The sequence below is a fragment of the Polistes dominula genome, unplaced genomic scaffold (assembly GCF_049000335.1).
Source record: "Polistes dominula isolate Pdom_NZ unplaced genomic scaffold, Pdom_raw_medaka contig_33, whole genome shotgun sequence".
NCBI lineage: Eukaryota > Metazoa > Arthropoda > Insecta > Hymenoptera > Vespidae > Polistes > Polistes dominula.
This window is the reverse complement of record NW_028300998.1, coordinates 4,552,477-4,573,384: the sequence shown is the minus strand read 5'-3', so window position 1 is coordinate 4,573,384 and position 20,908 is coordinate 4,552,477. Positions and strand designations below refer to the sequence as shown.

Sequence of the window (20,908 nt, the reverse complement as noted above, 5' to 3'; positions counted from 1 at the left end):
CATAAATAATATGGTTAATATATCAAAATGAAAAGAAAAAAAGGACAAAAATATACTAATATCACTTTCGAAAGTATCATCTCATCCGTAGAAAGCAAAGACGGGTATAAGCAATTAACGAAGAAGAAATTAAACATAGGACCGTATGGTAATGATCAAAAATAAAGAATAAAAAGATGACTTAAGGATAAGATAAAGATGACAGAAAACGATTAAGAACGGAGATCATAGATTCGCAACAACTTCGTTGAAGGATAAAATAACAAACATATTCGTTAGTTGTCAGTTAGTCCGTTCTTCTCATTTCTTCGTTGATTTTCATAACGAAGAGAACCTTCGTCGTGTCGAGCACCTTTTTTTTATTTTTATTTTATTTTTTTTTTATTTTTTTGTCTTCTTCTTTTTAACGAAAAAGATACAAACTCATGATGAATCTAAAGTTTACTCAAAGATTGTCAGAAATGGTAGATGATACGCGCGCATACGTTTCGTGTGTGTTTGCATGTGTGTATGCATGTAAGTTAGAAATAACGTAGCGTGTTATTTGCCAAAAAGATAATGCCGATAGCACTGGGGCCTATGATTGTTCGTAATTTGTGCTCGCGAGGATAGTACTGGACTTGCTGTCCGGTTGTGAATACAATCTATTATTACATCGTACACGTCCGTAGCGTCCGAGATATCGCCTCTCTTCTCTATGTACGTCCTGTAACAACGCGGGTGGAGAACACGTACTTGCTGTTGGACCGATCACGGATGCTGCGCACTATTTTCCAATACTTTTTTCATTTATTATCATCCCACTTCGAATTGCAAGACATTCAATAACGTATACATATATGCTTTTTTTTATGTACAAGTATACATATGTTTATAATAATTATTATTAAATTATTTAAATAATTATTTTACGCATATGACAGATATAGAATATTGATCAATATTTTTTCCAATACTTTGTCATTTATTATCTTACCACTTGATGTGAAAAAAACGAACTCCTCAAGCCCGTCAAAAATATATAAAAATATATTAATAGTTAATAAATTAAATAATCTATTATATATATAAAATAATATAATCTAAATATATTTATTTTTATTTAAAATATATTTAGCTTCACAACCGCGAATAGAATTTATTTTACAATCTTCTAATAACAAATTTAACCTATCTTATTAATAATTTCTTTTCATTAGCTCATGAATTTACAATTACTTCTCTAAGTACTTCTCTCGTATGTGACTAAATATATTTCTTCTATATAAATAATACTAAATAATTTACTCGCATCAATATTTCTAAAAGTCTAATGAAATTTATAAAAATACCTATGTGATAATATTCTAAATGACGTAAATATTAATTACACATAAAAATAAAAACAAATTTATTTATACAAAAATAAGTTTTGTTTTTTTAAATATTAAAAACTAAAAGAGCTCAACACAAATAATATCGGAATTCAATAAAATGTATCGAGAAATCAGCTTTTCACACACTATATATATGTTCGTTTACTAAACGATCAACAGATTCTCTTGGTCTTTTTTCGAATCTTAACTAGTTGAGACCACCACGAATATCTTCAATGATGATGATGACCATAATCATAATTATCATCATTATCATCATCATCATCATTTTCGTTCTCGTCGTCCTCGTCGTCCTCGTCGTCGTTGTTGTTGTCGTCGTCGTCGTCGATTCATGGATAAGAATCATGGATTAGATTCGAAGCGCATCGAACGATTCACCGAAAGGTTTTCTACGAATGCGTCAGTGCTTTTAATCGGCCATATCTAACCGGTTTATCGGACGCGTCCGGGCGACTTCTACGCAGTATCTACCAAGTCTCCAATGAAGAAGAAGAAGAAGAAGAAGATGATGATGATGATGATGAAGAAGATGATGAAGAAGAGAAAGAAGTGAGATGGAAGTTTTACGTAAAATCAACTTCGTTATTTGACATGAGAATCGTTTTCCTGTTTGCCAGTCCACCTCGAATACTATCCGAACCGGTTCGATTACTCGACTTGTATGCAACTTGATAATAATACGAGTGAGATGAAAATTATTAAAAAGGAATATGAGAGAGACAAATATATATTTATATATATATATATATATAGGGGATGGGGGCGGGGGCGAGGTTATTAGGAAGAAACTTTGATACGGACTCTTCAAACCATCCGGAATTTCTTCGATCAACGTGACCGCACTTAACAAGATTCTTCGAATTTTTCAACGATCGGAAAACATTTCTGGATTTGCTGCCATTCCTCCTTCACCTCCTCCCTCGTCCTTTTACTCCTTTTATACTTCTCCTACTCTTCCTTTCTCTTACTGTATACTCCTTCTCCTCCTACTCGTGATTCTCCTTGCTGCTCCTCCTGCTGCTTCTGCTGTTGCTGTTGCTGCGACATATTCGCCATGAGATAAAAACTATCGTGTCTCTTCTTTTATTTATCGAGATATGATATTTACAAAAAGAAGAATCGTGGAATGTGGGAATCGAGTCTTCGGCCAAACTGATTGCCATTTACTCATAAGCAAATAAACGAGGTATAATCTTGTTTTTTTCCTTCTTCTTCTTCTTCTTCTTCTTCTTCTTACAGTCTTATTTATGGTGATTGTTGATTTTTTTTGTTCCGCCTCACAATTCAGAATTGACGGAATAATTAAAGAAAAGAGAAATTTCATTCGTCCCGAATTATTTATTTTTTTGTCTTCTTTTCTTAAATTATTGCCAAAGAGATAGTTTTTTTTAAATCTTTCGATCATTTTCGTTCCTATTTTATAAAGTCCCTTTCTAGGAAAGTATTAAAAACTTTAAAATGTTTAATACGTAACATAAGGAAAATATTAGAAATAAAAGTGACAATTATTATAGATATTATGACATCTTCTCATGAAAATGATTTCATAAGAAACATTTCAATATTATGTAACGTAATGAAATTTATTTCATCGTTAATTATTATTATTTCTTTTCCTTTTTTTAATTCATTTTCAAGATATTTTTAAACATTTAGTAATATTATTATACTTTTTCTAGGAAGATCCTCAAACGTGGGATGATTTTAAAGGTCGTAAAAAATAAAAAATAAAAACATGTTTTTACAATAAAAAAATATATTAATATTAAAAGTAACACTTTCTATGACGTATTTTTTAATAAAAATGATTTTATAAGGACCATATCATATTACTTATTTTAATATTCACGTATACAAATGACGTAGCTTGTTGAAAGATTTACAATTAGATTTTTTACCTGACGTAGAAAGATGAACGATGTGACGTTGACCTTGAAATTGAACGATTTACGTAGATTAGTGACGTTAACGCGAAGTTATAAAGAGCAATAAAGAGATAAGGCAAGAGTGAAAGGGGGAAAAACGTCGTTTAATACGAAGCTTAACGTTCGTAGAAAGGTGTGAAGATTCTTTAATCGTTAGTAATTATGTAGAATAAAAAAAATAAGGATATTAAGAAGGAGAAGAAATTGCTAAAGATAGAATACTACAAATAACACTAATAGTCGCTTCATTTTCAATTTGACTCTATTCGAATCGTGGTCGTCGATGGTTTACAATCAAATCGTCGTGTTTAATTTATTAAATATCGGTTGAATAAGTTAATCTTTTTCCAAACATTGGGTAAGTGATAACAAAAACTTGTATATTTTTGTTTTTCGAAATGAAAGTGAATTTGACAGAAAAAATTTTCATCTCTAAATGCTCATAACTTTTCAATTCTTTTTCGCAAATAATATATATATTAAAAAATCATTTACAAATATGATTCATAAAGAATTAATCTTTTAAAGGAATATGATGAAAAATATTATTGTTCTTTTATGCTAATTATTTTTTGTTCCAATTTCGTGACAATAAATATATATATATATATATGTATATTTTAGATGAAATATTTCTAAGAAAAGATGATTCATAATTTCTTAAAAGATGAAATCTTTTTCGAATAGTTTCACTCTTTGTTTCTCGAAAATGTCATGTAATTAAAGTAAACTAACAATAAGCCAAATAAACGATATTCTCACGGACAAAACCATCTATCTGATCCAGCAAGATTTTAATTTAAGACTCTCGCACGTTTCCCTTTTTTCTTTCGTTTCAACGAAAGCACCTAAAGAATCAGTACTTTGTCGTTTTTCTTCATTCGTGAGAATTACTTTCGCTACTTTCGATTTTACAAACAATCGAGTGATCTAATAACAACTCAAACTTTCTTCTTCCGTTCGTCCGTAAATCGTTCTATGTTAGTATATATACATATCTATCTACTTTCAGCTTTTACGACTACATAGTTTCAATTACAGCATATTTATTATACCACACACGACTGACCACTATATACATATAAGATACATGACTAAGAAATGTACATACGAATGTACTATTAGGAAATTACCTGGAGCTTCTCTCTAATTGATTGTTTTTTCTTCTTCTTACGTTAGTGAAAGTTTATCGAATTATTTCAAATTGTACCAAATATAAAAATGTTGACATGAAAAAATTTATCAAGTTAATTAAGTATAAATAAATATTAAAACGTTGAAATAATTTTGTTTAATTATAGTTCTGTGCTGATTCATAATGACGACCAAAAAATAATTTATTTTGTTTATTTTAAAAATGAATTTTGTACTAGTCGAACTAAATCCAAATAAATGATTGAACTGAACAATGTCTACAATTTCATTATAAATAATTATGAAAATGTTGAAATTATTTTTTTATTTGTACCCTTCAATAATATTTTATTAGTAAAACGAATATCAGAAAACAAAATTTGACAAAAAGAGATTTAAAAGCAAACTTAAAATTAAATACAGTTTTGGTTTATAACCAATAATAATCAGCTGTGTAGAGTTAATGTCTTTTGAAATACTTCATCTTACGAATAAGAAATTATTGAAGAAGAACACTGTGTACGTTGCATCGAACTCTCTGATATATTCTTGGATATCCATCGATATACGAAGTTACGAGGTTGAAAACCCTTTCTGCTGGCCTTGCGTACCTCGAGCACGTATCGTCTCAAGTTAATTAGCGAAGCTCGTAATTCCAGTTTCGATTAAAAAAAGAAACAAAAAGGAAAACAAAAAAAAGGAGGTACGAAAAAAAAAATCTGAGAGAAGGAAAAAAAGGAGGAGCAAAATTAACGCTTTACTATCTCGCCTTTGAAAGAAGGTCGCTTCGATAGGACCCCGGTGCATTTCTGTCTTCGTAATTTATGTTTCCACGCGGTAGGTGGATCCTCAATACAGTTATTCTTATTAAAAGAATCTTTTTGATCTTCTCCTCCTTCTTTTCCTCCCTTCTCTCTTTCTCACTCTCTTTTTTTTTCTTTTTCTTTTTTCTTTTTTTTGCAAATACAAGATCATATCACGTATACGTATTCGTCGCATTTGATTTATTTATATATATATATATATATATATATATATATATATACATATATTTAATTAAACCTAATAACTCGATAAAATATTACATGTAACGAGATAATTACAAAACCAACTTAACCTTGTAATTGGAAAGATAAAATTTCAAATATGTTGCTAATTGAGTGATTATTACAAACAATACTTAATTAGTAGTTGTGTATTTATATCAAATTCGGACAAAATATTATATATTCCTCTTTTCAGCTATTAAATTACAATTATACTATTATATTTGTTTAATTATTTCTATGTAAAAGTGATGTTAAATTAAGTTTTATAAATTTATCGACTATTTCGTTTTTTCTTTTTTGTTTTTCTTTTTTCTAACATCATTGAATTAATCCAATTTTCACCAATGTTTAAAATTAACCCTATGAGTGCTGAATACTTTTAACTGAAGTGTTTTTTTTAGGGAAAGAATAATTTATTATTAGTGCGATTATTTCCTATCATTGATATATTAATCAGATCTAATAATAAATGATATTTAATAATTAAAGTTTTTATTTCTTATATAATTTTCATTTGATAAAACTCAAAAAGTAATAATACAACATATTACATTATTTTACATTTATATTTAACACTAGATTTACGAATGTTTTATTCATTATTTATTAAAAAACTTACAAACATAGTTTGAATGAAGAAGTGGAAAGAGGGGAGGTATTTACGTATATTTCATTACGGCATTAAAAATCAACATATATTTTTAAAAAGTAATATTTAATTGTAAGTTTTATATATATATATATATATGTATCAAAAAAAAATTTTGAAATGAGTCAAATTGGCTCAGTCCGTAAATCTAGTGTTTAATAAACGCTTATATGCGTTCATAGTAATCAAAAGATTAAAAAAAGCAAAAAAAAAGAGTAAAAATTGAACTCACGAGTGACGAAGAAAATAAATAATTTTGTTGAAACCGTGGAAAAGGATGAAGTAGAGAAAGAAATAATTAAATAAAGAAAAAGAAAAGGAAAGGAGAGAGAAAGAGAGAAAGAGAAGATACTTTTTCCGTTTGTTTAATAAGAGACACGCGCGTAAAAGTCGAACGAAGAGGAGGACGGTTACGATGGCGCGGGCCCTGGTATATTGAGGTGGTGCGTAGTCGTACGAGAATAAGCTAACTAACCAACTAACCACGAGACACACGTCAGTAGGACAGTGAAAGGCGGCGACCTAGACCAAGTCTGGAACTGCTGAGTGGCCGCGCGCGCACCCAACGCACGTGTCGACTCGCCACGTGCGTTTCTGGCTACCACGTTCCTCTCCTCTCTCTCTCTCACTCTCTCTCTCTCTCTCTCCCTCTCTTTCTCTTTCATTCTTTTACTCCTTTTTTCCTATCTTTCGATCGATTCTCTTTATTTTCTATTTTCTCCTTTTTTTTCCTTTCTTTTTTTCCATTGAGAAACATTTTTAGAAAGTTTATCCTAATTTTGTGCAACTTTCAATTATCGATTAGAAGAAGATTGATCGTTGATCATTGAATTATTTGAATTAGTTTCAAATTAATTTCAAATTAATTATTTTGTTATTTTTATCGATATATTATGTATTATTAGATATACATAGAATAGTTTGTTTCTTTTTGTACCTTTTTGTTGTTGTTGTTTTTGTTATGCTTTAAATGCATAATATTTGTTTATTTTGTGTTATTTTTACTGAATATATATTATACGATCCATTTTGTTCTATTATCTTTTTTCTATATTGTAGATTATTGTATATTATATTATATATTATTCGATAAAATAATCTAAAATAAACGGAGAAGATTTATCTGATAAAATTCACCCTCTTTTTTACTATACACTATTTACCATACTATACTATTACTAAATATGAATGTATATATATATAAATATAATAAAATCTATAAAAATTAAAAATATATATATTACATATATTATTACAATATCAAATGAAATGGTTGCGTCAGTAAATCGGCTGACATAGCTTCATATCTATGATCTTGAATGAAAGACCAATAAAGTTAGAAAGAGAAAGAGAGAGTGAGAGAGAAAAAGTGAGAGTAAGAAAGTTATTTCATGTATCCTTTTTAGTAAGGCACAACATACAAGTTTAGAAGATCGATCGTAATCGAAGAACGAGCTTAGTTTCAAAGAGAAACAAGGATCGAGACGATGATCAGGCCAAGTTTCTATCTTAAAGTCTATCGACATCTTTATCCTCATCATACACACATACACTTATTCACACAAACATATAAATAAATGTGTAAATATATATTATATATTTTTATAAGTATACATGTGTGTGTGTGTGTGTGTGCCCACTACGTGTGGGCACTTTACCAACGGTTACGAGACATTCGAGTCCCCATTCAAGCCTACAGTCAACATACCGCGACAATTTATTACCGGAAATTTCTTCTCCTTCCTCCTCCTTTTCCCCTTTCTCTTCCATCCCTCCTTCCTCTCTCTCTCTCTGTCTCACACCTGATCTCACCTAGAAGCCTAAGCAATCTTACATTAACTAAAGAGAAAGAGAAATCTTACTGTAAGATCCCCATTCGATTACTTACTTAGCAATAAAAACAAAATCTGATTCAATACTTATGCGAGTACACAAATGATAGTAATTAATAGGTTGATATTATCTACGAGGTATAAACGGAATGCGTTTTGTGGTAATCGTATTATTATTAGATTGGTCAATAGATGATTTTTTTATGGATTACTCGTGATATTATCGTAATATTATTGAGTCGATATACTGGGTGAGTCAGAAATTAATTTAAAGTGATTAGAAAAAATGTAATTACTACTTTGCGAAACTTTTTAGATTAATTTTAATAGAAATTTTATAAAAATGTGTAAACTTATATATTTATAGTTTGAAAAAAAAAATGATCTAATTAATTTGTTAAATATAAAAACTTTTCGTCCATCTTGTATTATTATAAAATACATATATATATTTTTTTTCATACCATAGTATAGAAAAATCAAATGAAATCTTTTAAAAAAGACAAATTAGTAATTCTTAAGAAAAGATCTCTCTTGAAAATTTCACCATTATTTGCTATATTAAATAAGAACATGATGTTTTTTGTTAATAGCGCATAGAAAAATAAAAAAAAAAATAAAAAATTGAAATAAAATGATTAGAAAATAATTCGATCGTAAAAAGCAAAGATAATTCTTAAGGAAAGATGTTTCTTTAGAATTTCACCATCAGATATTATACTTACCACCATTTTCTTTTTCTTTCTTTTTCTATCGCATCGAGTTCGCTCTCGATTTCGTTCTGACCGTAGCCTGGATACGAATCCACGTTTCGATCCACTTTAACGAGCGGGAAGTAATCGATTGCAAGCCTTGCAGCTCTCTACCTTTCTACCTCTTGCAGAAGCAAAAGACTTGCGACCTTGTTCGAACATCCCAACGATCGTTCTTCTTACTTCTAACGATCTCGGACGATTCGACGAAAGTAAAATTCTTCGAAAGCACCACGTTCATCTTATTAAATAATTTCTATCGGAACATCAAACAAGGTGTAGAAGCGAGGAATTTTCAAATAATATACTAAAGAAGATTAGTATAAATTATTATTATTAGTAGTAGTATTACTATCATCGAATTTTTATACAATTGGTACGGTTTTAATTAATTATTTTAAATTAATCTTCAATCTCTTTATATAATATAATATAATTTGAAAGTCATACGTTAAATTTATTTATACTATAAAATAGTACAATTATGCTATTACATATAAAATTATTTATTAATATTAAAATATTTTTCAAAACCACATTACAATCGTGATAAACAATATTAATAACGTTTTAGAATATTATTGACCAATCCAAAATTATATTATCATATTATATTATATTTTTAAATATAATAAAAAAAACTATTTATAATATTAATAATATTTATATATAATTATACTATTATTTTCACATATTATTTGCTTATTGACACGATACAACATCATTATAAAAGATTAATACATTACAAAATAATAATAATTATTATTATTATTAATATAAAACCAAATATAAAATGGAATTCGCAATATCATTCGATGTATTGATGAAAATTATCGTGAATCTGTTCCTCTATTTCTGCCGAGGACAAAAAGCACGCGTTTCTCGAGGTGTTAATAAACATACGATCTCGGGTCAATGGCGCATAGAAATGGCGTCACATCGTAAAAGCATCGATATTCTTGAACGATCTTTCGGAGGTCAGTTACCACTGACGATTTATGCCTACATATACATATATATAAATACATAGGTACGAATATATATACGAATGTGTAAGTATATACGTACATACCTACGTATGTACCTATGCGTTGTGATTAGGCCATTAACGACGCTGTAAAATCCATTTGCCAACGTTCACATCCTCTTCCGGAACTTTGTTATACAGTGGCCGCATGTCTACGCGTATGCAAACGAGACATAAACATACGGTTCTTCGGCCTCGAGTTTCTCTCATGGGATCCCTTTTTAGCTTGCATTCTTCGAGATTCAATCGCATTCTCTTCTTCTACCACACGTATTTAGCAATTTTTTATTTATACTTTTTACAATGATCTAACGATACAGTTTTTTTTATATTTTGCATCGTAAATTTTAACGTAAATTTATCGATTATATGTATTAGGTTTTTTCTTTTTTTTTTTCTTTTTTAGTTTTATTGGAAATACTTTAAATTTAGTATTTTGAAATAAATTATGCAATATATATAAAGTATTGTAATGGATCAATAATGTCACAATTTTCAGTAAAACGTATTTAAAAATATCTTAATATTATTCTAAAATACTGTAATAATTATTTTGTATTTATACTGTATCATTCAATTAACATACTACATAAAATTTACTAATTATATTTAAAGTATAATAATATAATAATAACATTATTACATTTTTCGATATTAAACTATATCAATTGCGATAATATAATAATATAATTGTTATATTATAACATAGTATTTAAAAATATCCTAATACTATATAAAACAAAAACGATATGTCTGAAATTAGTATAAATTTACTTCTACAATAATAAATCATAAATATTAATTGAATATTATTTTTGTGTAGGAAAGTTGTTAAGTTTTTAACGTGATTCTCGAAGTAAAGTATTTGAGATTTCGTTTCATCGATTGTGTCGACCGGTTTAAAGTCGTAGGAAACGAAGGCGAACGTAATGGCGAAAGTGACGAATCTTATTTCGCGGTCACCCGCTGTGTGTGTATGTGTGTGCTTACAAGTAAATCGGCTCTCTCTTACGTTCTAGTCTCTTTCTCTCTCCATCTCTCTCTCTCTCTCTCTTTCATAGGCTCATACTCGTTGTCAGTGTCAGTGAAAACCGCATTGGCGAGATAGAAGTCAGTACGATGGAACGTAAGGGAAATGAGGAAAGTCGGGCACGGACGAAAGTGAGAGGACTTACGTCTACAAGGTGTCTCGTGAACTTTCTTACTCACTTACGTAGATGATCCTCTCACGAACTAACCGAATCATATTAGTGAAAGATGATCCTTCATTGACCGCAAACCTAAATCAATTTTTACGATCTTGCCCATTCTCTTTCGTAAATGAACGATAAATATAAAACAAATTTCTATGTTATACATTAACCGCAAACCTCGAACGAGAAGATGATATATAGCATCAAAATTCTGTTGGTTTACATTAAACAATTATTTCCGAATGTTTAGAATTTAATATTGAAAATAACAATACTACACTGTGTAATAATAATTAAACAATAATATAATAGAACGGTATTGAGTTACGTGTAATTATTAATATCAATATTATTAATTTATAAATGAATGATATTTTTTAATGTAAATTATTGTATTCAATCAATTCCAATTAATAATATTGAACAATTTTACAACATTGTGTATTTAGATTTAAAATAACTAAAAATTATAATTGACAATCAATCTTAGATATTCCAATTTAGGTATATCAGTAAAATGTCAAAACAAAAATGTATGTTAATTCTATTAAAATGAATTGCAAATAAAGTAGTTAACAAATACTTCGAAGTTTTCGATAATTATAATATTTATATAATATACATATTATATATCTGGGCATCGTGGCGATTAGATTGAAAAATGAACGGGCAAGTTAGTATTTATATTTAGAACATTGTATTATCTAAACGATTGTGTTAAAGGTTTATGAATAGTCATGGTAGACCAGCGCGGACGTTATATACGATTTTCTAGACTATCGTGACTCGTAGGTTAATACACGTCCCTCTTTGTTCGCAAAGTCTCGATTATCACGAGTCATGCACGATTCGATCAGGATCGAGGTAGATCCGATCAATTCTTTCGAAAAGTTCACGGAGCTGGGATTCGTTTAAGAGAAGTTAAAAGTATCCTTCTTTACTAACTTTAAAGAAGTCAAAAAAAAAAATATCTTGGCCTAGTTTAACAAAAGGAAATAAATAATTATTTGTAAAAAAATGCGAAAAGAAAAAATATTTAGACAAAAAAGAAATAGCAAATATAATAACTGAAGAAACGTAAAAAAAAAAATATAACAATATATTATATTTGTCTAAACATAAATACGAGTGGTCTCATTAATTGTATTTAAAAGTATTTCGTTCTTGCATCATTACCCTGTGAAAACAGCATAATTATTATTATTGTTGTTAGTAATAGTGTAATTGTTATAGTATTGGTGGTGGTGAACGTAATATTTCTTTCTTCGCTAACACATTAAAATTCTTTTTCGAGGTAGATAATAAAAACAAGTAAAAAAATCAGAAAGATCAAAGTCCATTTTGAAATAATATATTACAACGATTTTTACATAGATCGACTCGATCGAGAAGGTATCCTAGCAAGAGAAACGATTGCTGCGAAAAAGAGGAAAAGGAAGAACGAAGAAGAAGAAAAAGAAAAAGGAAGAAGAAAAGAAAGCGTAGACAATGGCGGGTGAGGACAGACAGATTCTGGCGAATGGGACCGTCGAGGCTCTCACGATAATACCAGCAAAGATGGCCAATGGAAACGGCCTTATCTGTAACAAGCATAACAACAATGGCTCGATACCAAATGGAAAGCAACATGAGAACGGAGCAGCCGAGAATGGGAAGTTGATCGTGCCTGACGAAAAATCTAGCAGCCTTCACACGGAATTCGATGATTCTGACGTTTCCTGTGGTTGGGGTCCATTTAGACCTAGATGGTTGCAATACTTTTCTACGAAGCAAGCCTTCTTGGTTATCTTTTGCATTACCTGGGTCAGTACCGATATTTCAATATTGTTTCAATTTATCGTATAATCAAACAAAACTACGTATTTTAATTTATTCGATATTGATCTATTGGGTTGGCAACTAAGTGATTGCGGATTTTAAATAAGAATGAAAATTCCAAATTTTTGCTTAAAAATTTGTTTATTAAATTAGGTACTGTTCATTTTTGTCGATGACCTTTCGCCATCGGTCAAGCAGTGTCATAATGCCACGTTCATAAAACTTCGAATCTTTGCTATCAAAAAACTAAATTAGTGTAAAACAAAATCCGCAATGACTTAGTTGCCAACCCAATAGTAATCGTATGAATTATATATTAAAAAGTTAAACATTTTCAAACATAAATGATGTTCCTTTTATCGTAATATTTAAAGAAGTGTCATTAAAAAAATTAAGAAAAAAAATAATGAGGAAAAAGATAAAAAAATTCTCTCATAAATTTCTATAGATTCGGAAGAACGTAATTAGATTTTTTGTTTATAGGTGCTTCAAGGCATGTACTATACATATTTCGTCTCAGTGATCACAACGATCGAGAAGCTCTTCCAAATCCAATCGAAAACGACGGGTATCATAATGTCTGCGACTGAGATCGGCCAGATCGGTTCGTCCCTTCTCTTAACGTATTACTGCGGCCAAGGTCACCGGCCTAAGTGGATCGCCTGGGGCATGATTCTCTTTGCCGTGAGCTCCTTCACCTGCTCAATGCCTCATTTCATCTACGGTGAACAGCTGATCCAACAAAACGAGATGCTTTTCAGCGGTGTCGGACCTACTGGCGAATTAGGTGGACATAACAATACTGATCCAGTCCCAGCAAATCTTTGCAAGATGCGTGTACGACCAGAGAACCATACGCTTGACGAGTACGTTTAATATTGTGTTAATATTAAATTATACACCAAATAATTGTTCCTTATTTTTCTTTAATGTTCACCTGAAGAAAATATTTCATTATTATTTTTAAACTTCATTATCAAACTAATATATTTGATATATGTATGCATTATTAAAGAACAGGCATCAATAAAATCACTAAATATTATTTTATTGTTAACATCGTAGGTGGACCTTAGGTACAACGGCACCACACGGTGATTCGATCGCATATTGCGAAGGTGACTTTCTAACGGAACAAAGAATACAAAGTAAAATAACGACGGTAGTCCTGGCAATATTTTTCGTCTCTTTGCTCGGTGTTGGAATGGGTCAAACAGCCGTTTACACTCTTGGCATACCATACATCGACGATAACGTTGCCAGCAGAGAAAGTCCCTTATATTTCGGTAAGAAATTGTTTCTTTTTTTTCTTTTTCTTTCTCTCGAAGAAAAATGATCTATTATTATAACACAAATTTATACGTGTGTCATGCGACTAATCTGATAAACTTGGCAAATATATTTTTTGCTAAATTTTTAACCATTTCATTTTTGAATGTTTCTCTTTTGATAGCAATCACGATTGGTGTTAGGATTCTGGGACCAGCGTTAGGCTTTATCCTTGGATCGCTTTGCACGATGCTTTATGCGGATTTATCCGCAAATCCACAAATCACGCCTACCGATCCAAGATGGGTTGGTGCGTGGTGGCTCGGTAAGTTTTCAAAATATATAAAAAACCATTCAAATCATTTGAATCCAATCATAATTATATTACGAGTAACGTTTTTATATTAAATCTTTTACCAGTATAATAATCATAATCATAATTATAATAGTAATAATTCTGTTAAAAACGCGACACATTTTCTTTCGAAGAAGAAGAAGAAAAAGAAGAAGAAAAAGAAAAAGAAGAAAAAAACTAACGGACGATACTAAAAATTCGACGACCTTTAAATTTCGCGAAATATATTTGTAAATGTGCAACACACGAACATAAATATATATATGTATGTATATGTAAATACATATATCCGTTGTCACTGGACTTTCCTTAGTATTATTAGGATTTCAAGCGTTTTATTGTGCCGCACGTATTTGAGAGCGTCGGCGTAAAAATAATTCGGGAAGTTTGGTACAGGGCCGTAATATAAACGTTTTAATAAATGAGAAACAAAATGTTACCTAATTATCGAAAAAAATTCGACGCGCTTCTTCGTTTAACATAATAAAAAAGAAGAAGAGGGGGAAAAAAATTGATTGGATAAAATCGTATGTCGGTTAAAAAAAAAAAAAAAAAACCAAAAATACAACGTTTGTATACGTGATTTCTCTATACGTGCATAATTATATATATATATATATATAATTTTTTTCTTAATTTTATTCTCAATACATAAACGATGATTCATGACGGATTTAATTGGCAAATCAGCGACTAGATTAAAAATAATATATATATAAATATATATAAAAGTGTTTTTTTTTCTTGTAACCGAAAAATCTTCGCGGTAAAAATGCATCGAGCGTGAATAATTGTGACGTAAAGTGTTCCTCTTTTATTTTAAAGGTCTGGTGCTGATATCCGCGATGCTGATGTTGGTCAGCATAGGAATGTTCGCCTTTCCTACGCATTTGCCGACGAACAGAACACCACCGAAACGAGCGGATGCCAAAAACCTAGTCTAAGAGGTAAGTCCTGGTTAATCTTGAGAGGAAAAAGGAATAGAAGTTTGGAAGTGGGGTTGAAAGAAAAAGAGAGAGAGAGAGAGATCAGCGATCGTCCGTATAATCGACGAGGCGTACATTTCGCCATCCAGAAGATGAAGAAAGAAAGAAAGAAAGAATGAAAAAGAGAGAGAGAGAGAAAGAGAGAGACTCGTTCGACCGTCTTAATCCTTTAGTTGGCCATTAAATTTTTCTTACCTTTTAAAGGTCGGCGCACCGATAAAAAACTTGGAAGGATATAAAAATGTCGCCTTTCTTTCTCTTTTCTCTCTTTCTCTCTCTCTCTCTCTCTCTCTCTCTCTCTCTCTCTCTCTCTCTCTCTCTCTTTTTTTGAGTCCATGGAAATGGGAAGATTTTAATCGGCTATCTTTTTTTATACCTGTCCAAACTGGCAAAAGGCTTTAACCAAAAATCTTCTCTGGTAGTTTAATGGACGTCATTTCTTGATCTACAACATGGCACGAACGTGATTTGGTTTATCGATATTAAAGATATCATATGATTTAAATAAGTGTTGTGTTTCGGTGATATTAAAATTGAAAATAATGATAGGCCTCGGTAAATGATTACTATTATTATTATTATTATAATTATTATTATTATCAAAAAAAGAAATGTAGAAGAAGAGGGAAAAATATTTCTTATAATTTTTGTTGGATGTTACTGAAAAAAAAGTCACAAATTCTTGAATGAGAAGAGAAAAAAAGAAGAAGAAGGAGAGGGAAAAGAGAAATAAGAAGAAGAAAAAGAAGAAGAAGAAGAAGAAGAAGAAGAAGAAGAAGGAGAACGACAACGACGACGAAAATCCTCTCGGTAAAATTTCGCATCAGGCTCAGCTCATTTCGGCAGCCGGACCTCGAAGGCTAACGAGAATGCAAATAAAAAGCGGAGACAATGTGGTGCTCTTCGCAAGTTAATCGGCGCTTCCAGCGCGCTAAGTTTCGCCCACGGCTAAGATAATGAGTCCTCGCATAAGAATATTTATATCGCGGCACGATCGAGCAACAAACAGGCAGCCGGGCGCGCACGGTGCCGCTCTCTTTGCAAAAGGAGCAAAGGTTAAAATATCGCGACACAACAGAAAAAAGAAATAAAAAAATAGCTTCTTCTACCGCTTCTTCTTCTTCTTTTTTTATTTTTTCTTTTACTTCCTTTCCAAACTTATTCAACGTGTCGAACAAATGATAGGTACTTAAAAAATTAGTAATTACCCTAGTACCACAAAATATTGAAAAATATTGAATACATGTGTATTTAATATTAAAAAGACATTATATTGAAGACATTATATCTCTTTTTAATATTAAATACACATATATTCAATATGTTTCAATATTTTGTGCTACTAGGATAGATATTTGATAACAATGTTTGTCTTTTGAACAAACATCAAATACTGTTGTACTAGTTGATCTTGGTGATTGAAAAGAAATAAAAAAAAAAAATTATTTATAAAATACATGTGAGATGTAAATAAAAATTGTCGTATAAAATAAAATGTAAAAGTAAGAATATCGCTTGACAAGATATATTAGATCTACCATCATAAAATATTCTCTACGCTTGCCGCATAATTATTTTTACATCAAATTCGATTCGCTAAAGATTATTTATAAATCACAAATTATATATATATATATTTGCAAATTGAATTTACTTTTCTCTCTCTCTCTCTCTCTCTCTCTTGTTCTTCTTTTCTTTTTCCTAAAAAAAATTATTTTTAAACGAAACCCTAAATCCATTCGACATTAATTTTATAAATAAATAAATAAAGGAAGAAAGAAAAGAAGAATAAGAGATAGAAAAAAAAGAAGATTCGTCTCTGTGAGAATTTTTCGGTAGACCTAATAAATCACAATGGAAGACACGACACGAAGGCTCGCGAGTCACGTCAAAAGACAAGAATGAAAGAAAGAGACAGAAAAAGAGAGAAAGAGAGAGAGAGAGAGAGAGAGAAAATGAAAGAGCATAGGCGTGTTCGATCGAGCGAACGAAACGAAAAGGTGCCCGGACGTCGTAGGTACATACATAACGTCGTGGGGCAGGAAGGACGCGAGGAAAGAATGCCGTCGGCTCGTCCCTCGTGTGCAATCCTCCGAGTTGTGTGCAGCTCTTTCTCGCTTATTCGCGCGCGCGCGCGCGCGGGTGCTCACGCGTGATTGCGCGCTCGCGCGCACTCGAGCGTGCGTGCATTAACGCTAATGACCGACCGACTCGTGCACTAGTGCACGAGGTGGGGGCAAGTTCACGGTCACGCGTCGTGCGTCGAGCTCACACATATACGCATACACACATATTTGCACGCGCACAGAGAAACACCTACAAAATAAATCCACGCCGCCTTTATCACTTCTCAACCTCCCCCTTCAAATTCACCCTATTCGATTTTCATCAAGATTTTTCTGTCGTTTATTTATTTGTCATTTATAAATCGAAGAACAAATCTATCTATTCTTATTTATCAAAATTTATTGATAATTTTTGTTGATCTTCGGTAATCCTTTATTCTATAAAACTTGTTATATTAGCACTGTTATTGTTTCTAAGATTGTATCAAATTAATATCACTTGTAGAATAGTTTAATTGGAGAAAATATATTTTGTTAAAGGTTACTTGTAAATTTGCAATCCTTTATACGTATCAATTCAGACTACATCAAATTTCGTCCCTGTGGTATTACCATGTACTATGTTTCTAATCTAATCTTTGATTACAATAATACATCAATACTGTCTCATTGTCAGTCGTCGTAAAATCTCTTAGGAATATTAAACATGCAAATGAATTCAGAGTCTATGAAAATGAACGTTCTTGTCCTTTAACAATCGTCAAAAGAAAAATATTGAGCGGTTGATAAATAATGACATAAAACTTAACGAATCGTTTAACGATCACCCTATATATTTACTACACCTATCGCAGGGTTGTCGCGGTAATACGTGGAGCTCGATGTTGGTCACGTTTGTCTACTTAGGGTCTATGTACGGGACGTTTCTATGCGGGGTTGCCACGACTCTATGCTGCCTTTTCTGGAAGGCTAGAAGAAGCCTCTTAGCCGCATAGTTTCCTACGTACTACGCGTCTACATACATATATCCTTTCAGTCTTTCTATCGAAATAAATCTCTTCTAATCTTTAACAAATGAACACTACAATAATTTTTGTTCCTTCAAAAAATATGGCCATTAAATTCTTATTTGTCTTGAATTTATATTTTTTTATGTTTATTATTTATCCGTATCATTTATTTACAGATTTTCCAAAAGCAGTTAAAAGGCTGCTTAAAAACGACATCCTGATGTTCAGGACAGCTAGCAGCGTGCTGCACATCCTGCCAATCGCAGGACTTTACACATTCTTACCAAAGTACCTCGAGAGCCAATTTCGCTTGCCAGCTCATCATGCTAACATGATATCAGGTAATAATAAATATATCTTCATATAAAATGTAACATTTAATCGGTTTTGTAAATTCTCACATGGTAATATTTTCTTTTGACAGGTGTCGGTGGTATTCTAGTAATGGGCATCGGTATTATAATAAGTGGAGTATTCATTCTGAGAGCGAAACCAAACGCTAGGTTCGTTGCAGCATGGATAGCTTTTACAGCAGTCGTTTATGCTATTGGTATGGCCGTATTGATGTTCGTTGGTTGTCCGATGGACGATTTTGCTGGTCTTATCTCGCACTCCGATGGGTAAGAAATGAAATAACAATAATCATTATAATCATAACTATTATCGTCATTATTGTCTTTGATGAGATTTATTCGTGTCATAATAAGAAATAAATGTTCATTCATGCATGATTACTGTTTTCTCAGAATCTCGAGCTTCGAGCCAACCTGCGAAGCTACCTGCGACTGCGATCGAAACAAGTTCAGCCCGATCTGTGGCGCGGATGGTAAAACGTACTTCTCCGCGTGTCATGCTGGCTGCTCGAATTACACGATAGCGGACGGGAAAGTGGAATCGGTATGTAAAGATCTCTCTCTCCCTCTATCTTTCAAAGAGATATGTATACGCAAATGTATACTTATACTTATACATAATTACACATATCGAATCGAGAAGTTCACTTTAAATTGTCTCTCCGAGAAAAAAAAATCTGATAATAATAAGAAGATTAAATAAGAAGATAAAATAAGAAGAAGTTTATATCGTAATAAAATGTTAACGAGATCCCATTAACGTAATCCCATTCGCTATTTTGTTCTTTCTCTGTCTTAATTTTGTCTTTTTTATTATTATTATTTTTATTATGATTCTTCTCTTTCAGTTTTTTAACTGCCAGTGCATCGGGCAAAATTTAACGATGCCGGAAATAACGACGAGCACAGCGACGATTGGTTATTGCCCATTGGAGTGCAGTAACTTTTGGGTCTACATGATTCTCTTCTCAGTGTTCGTTTTTATACATTCGACGAGCGAGGTTGGTTCCATGTTACTGATATTACGTTGCGTGGATCCACGGGACAAGGCCATGGCCCTGGGTCTCATACAATTTGCTATTGGCTTGTTTGGTAATTATATTTTATGTTCGTATATATTCTCTTTCTTTTTCTCTAACGTTATCCTTCCTTTCTTCCTTCTTTCTTTCTTTTCCTTCCTTCTCGTTCCTCGGGTAAGAATACTATTACTACTACTCTCATGATTTCGCAATTACGCGCTTCACGTTTTATGGACGCTGGGAAACAACTTACTACGCTACTTTCTACACGTCTGGCCTCGCGACGTTGCCCGTTATTACGCAAATCCAAAGACGTATACCAGATTTTTTTTCTTTCATTCCCACGTGCTTGCGATACCTCCAAAGGATTTATCATTATTATCTCAAGGAATCTTTTAATCGATCGGTTCGATAAATCATTGATTATCTGTTACATTGTTAACTAAGAGTATCTATGAATTCTTAAAAATTTCATTCTTATTTTTCATCTATTAAAATAAACACAATATTTCAATATAAAAATATGAATTTATTATGACTGTTAATTTTTCGAAGAATTTTTTTATTAATTCATTCGATAAATCATAAATTCTAAAAAATTGTATATCTTCTGATCAGTTAGAATAAACAAAATATATTGATTGAAAAGTATTAAATTTTTTTATCAAAATATTCTTTATCAGATTACATTGATAAATCTCACTTATTTTATTTATTACATTAATACCTAACAATATTCGTATGATATTATTCAAAATTGCATAACTTCTGATCCGTTACATACAACATAAACAGAATATTTGAATAAATAATTGTAATCAATTTGTTATATATCACAGAGAAAATGTATATGTATTATTCATTTGATTACACAGGTAATGTACCATGCCCAATCGTATACGGTGCTGTTGTGGATTCAGCGTGTCTCGTGTGGGAATACGCTTGTGGTGAACGAGGTGCCTGCTGGCTCTACGACTCAAATGTCTTCAGGATGTTTTATCACGGTACGCAAATATCTTTACATTCAAATCATTATAACTTGTGAAATCATTTTCTTGAAACTACAAAAAAATGCAACAGAAAAATATAAATATT

General features: G+C 31.3%; 1 protein-coding gene across 1 annotated transcript in view; it reads left to right on the top strand.

Annotated features, from left to right (window-relative positions):
• Oatp74D (Organic anion transporting polypeptide 74D) overlaps positions 1-20,908 on the top strand; it is a 98,524-nt gene that overhangs the window by 68,374 nt on the left and 9,242 nt on the right. The window contains 11 exon segments of the mRNA XM_015322173.2: positions 12,312-12,740; positions 13,239-13,621; positions 13,821-14,041; positions 14,209-14,349; positions 15,205-15,306; positions 15,309-15,326; positions 18,618-18,782; positions 18,866-19,061; positions 19,188-19,338; positions 19,643-19,886; positions 20,689-20,817. Of these exon segments, the coding sequence (XP_015177659.2) occupies positions 12,426-12,740; positions 13,239-13,621; positions 13,821-14,041; positions 14,209-14,349; positions 15,205-15,306; positions 15,309-15,326; positions 18,618-18,782; positions 18,866-19,061; positions 19,188-19,338; positions 19,643-19,886; positions 20,689-20,817 (2,065 nt within the window). The 5' untranslated portion in view covers positions 12,312-12,425.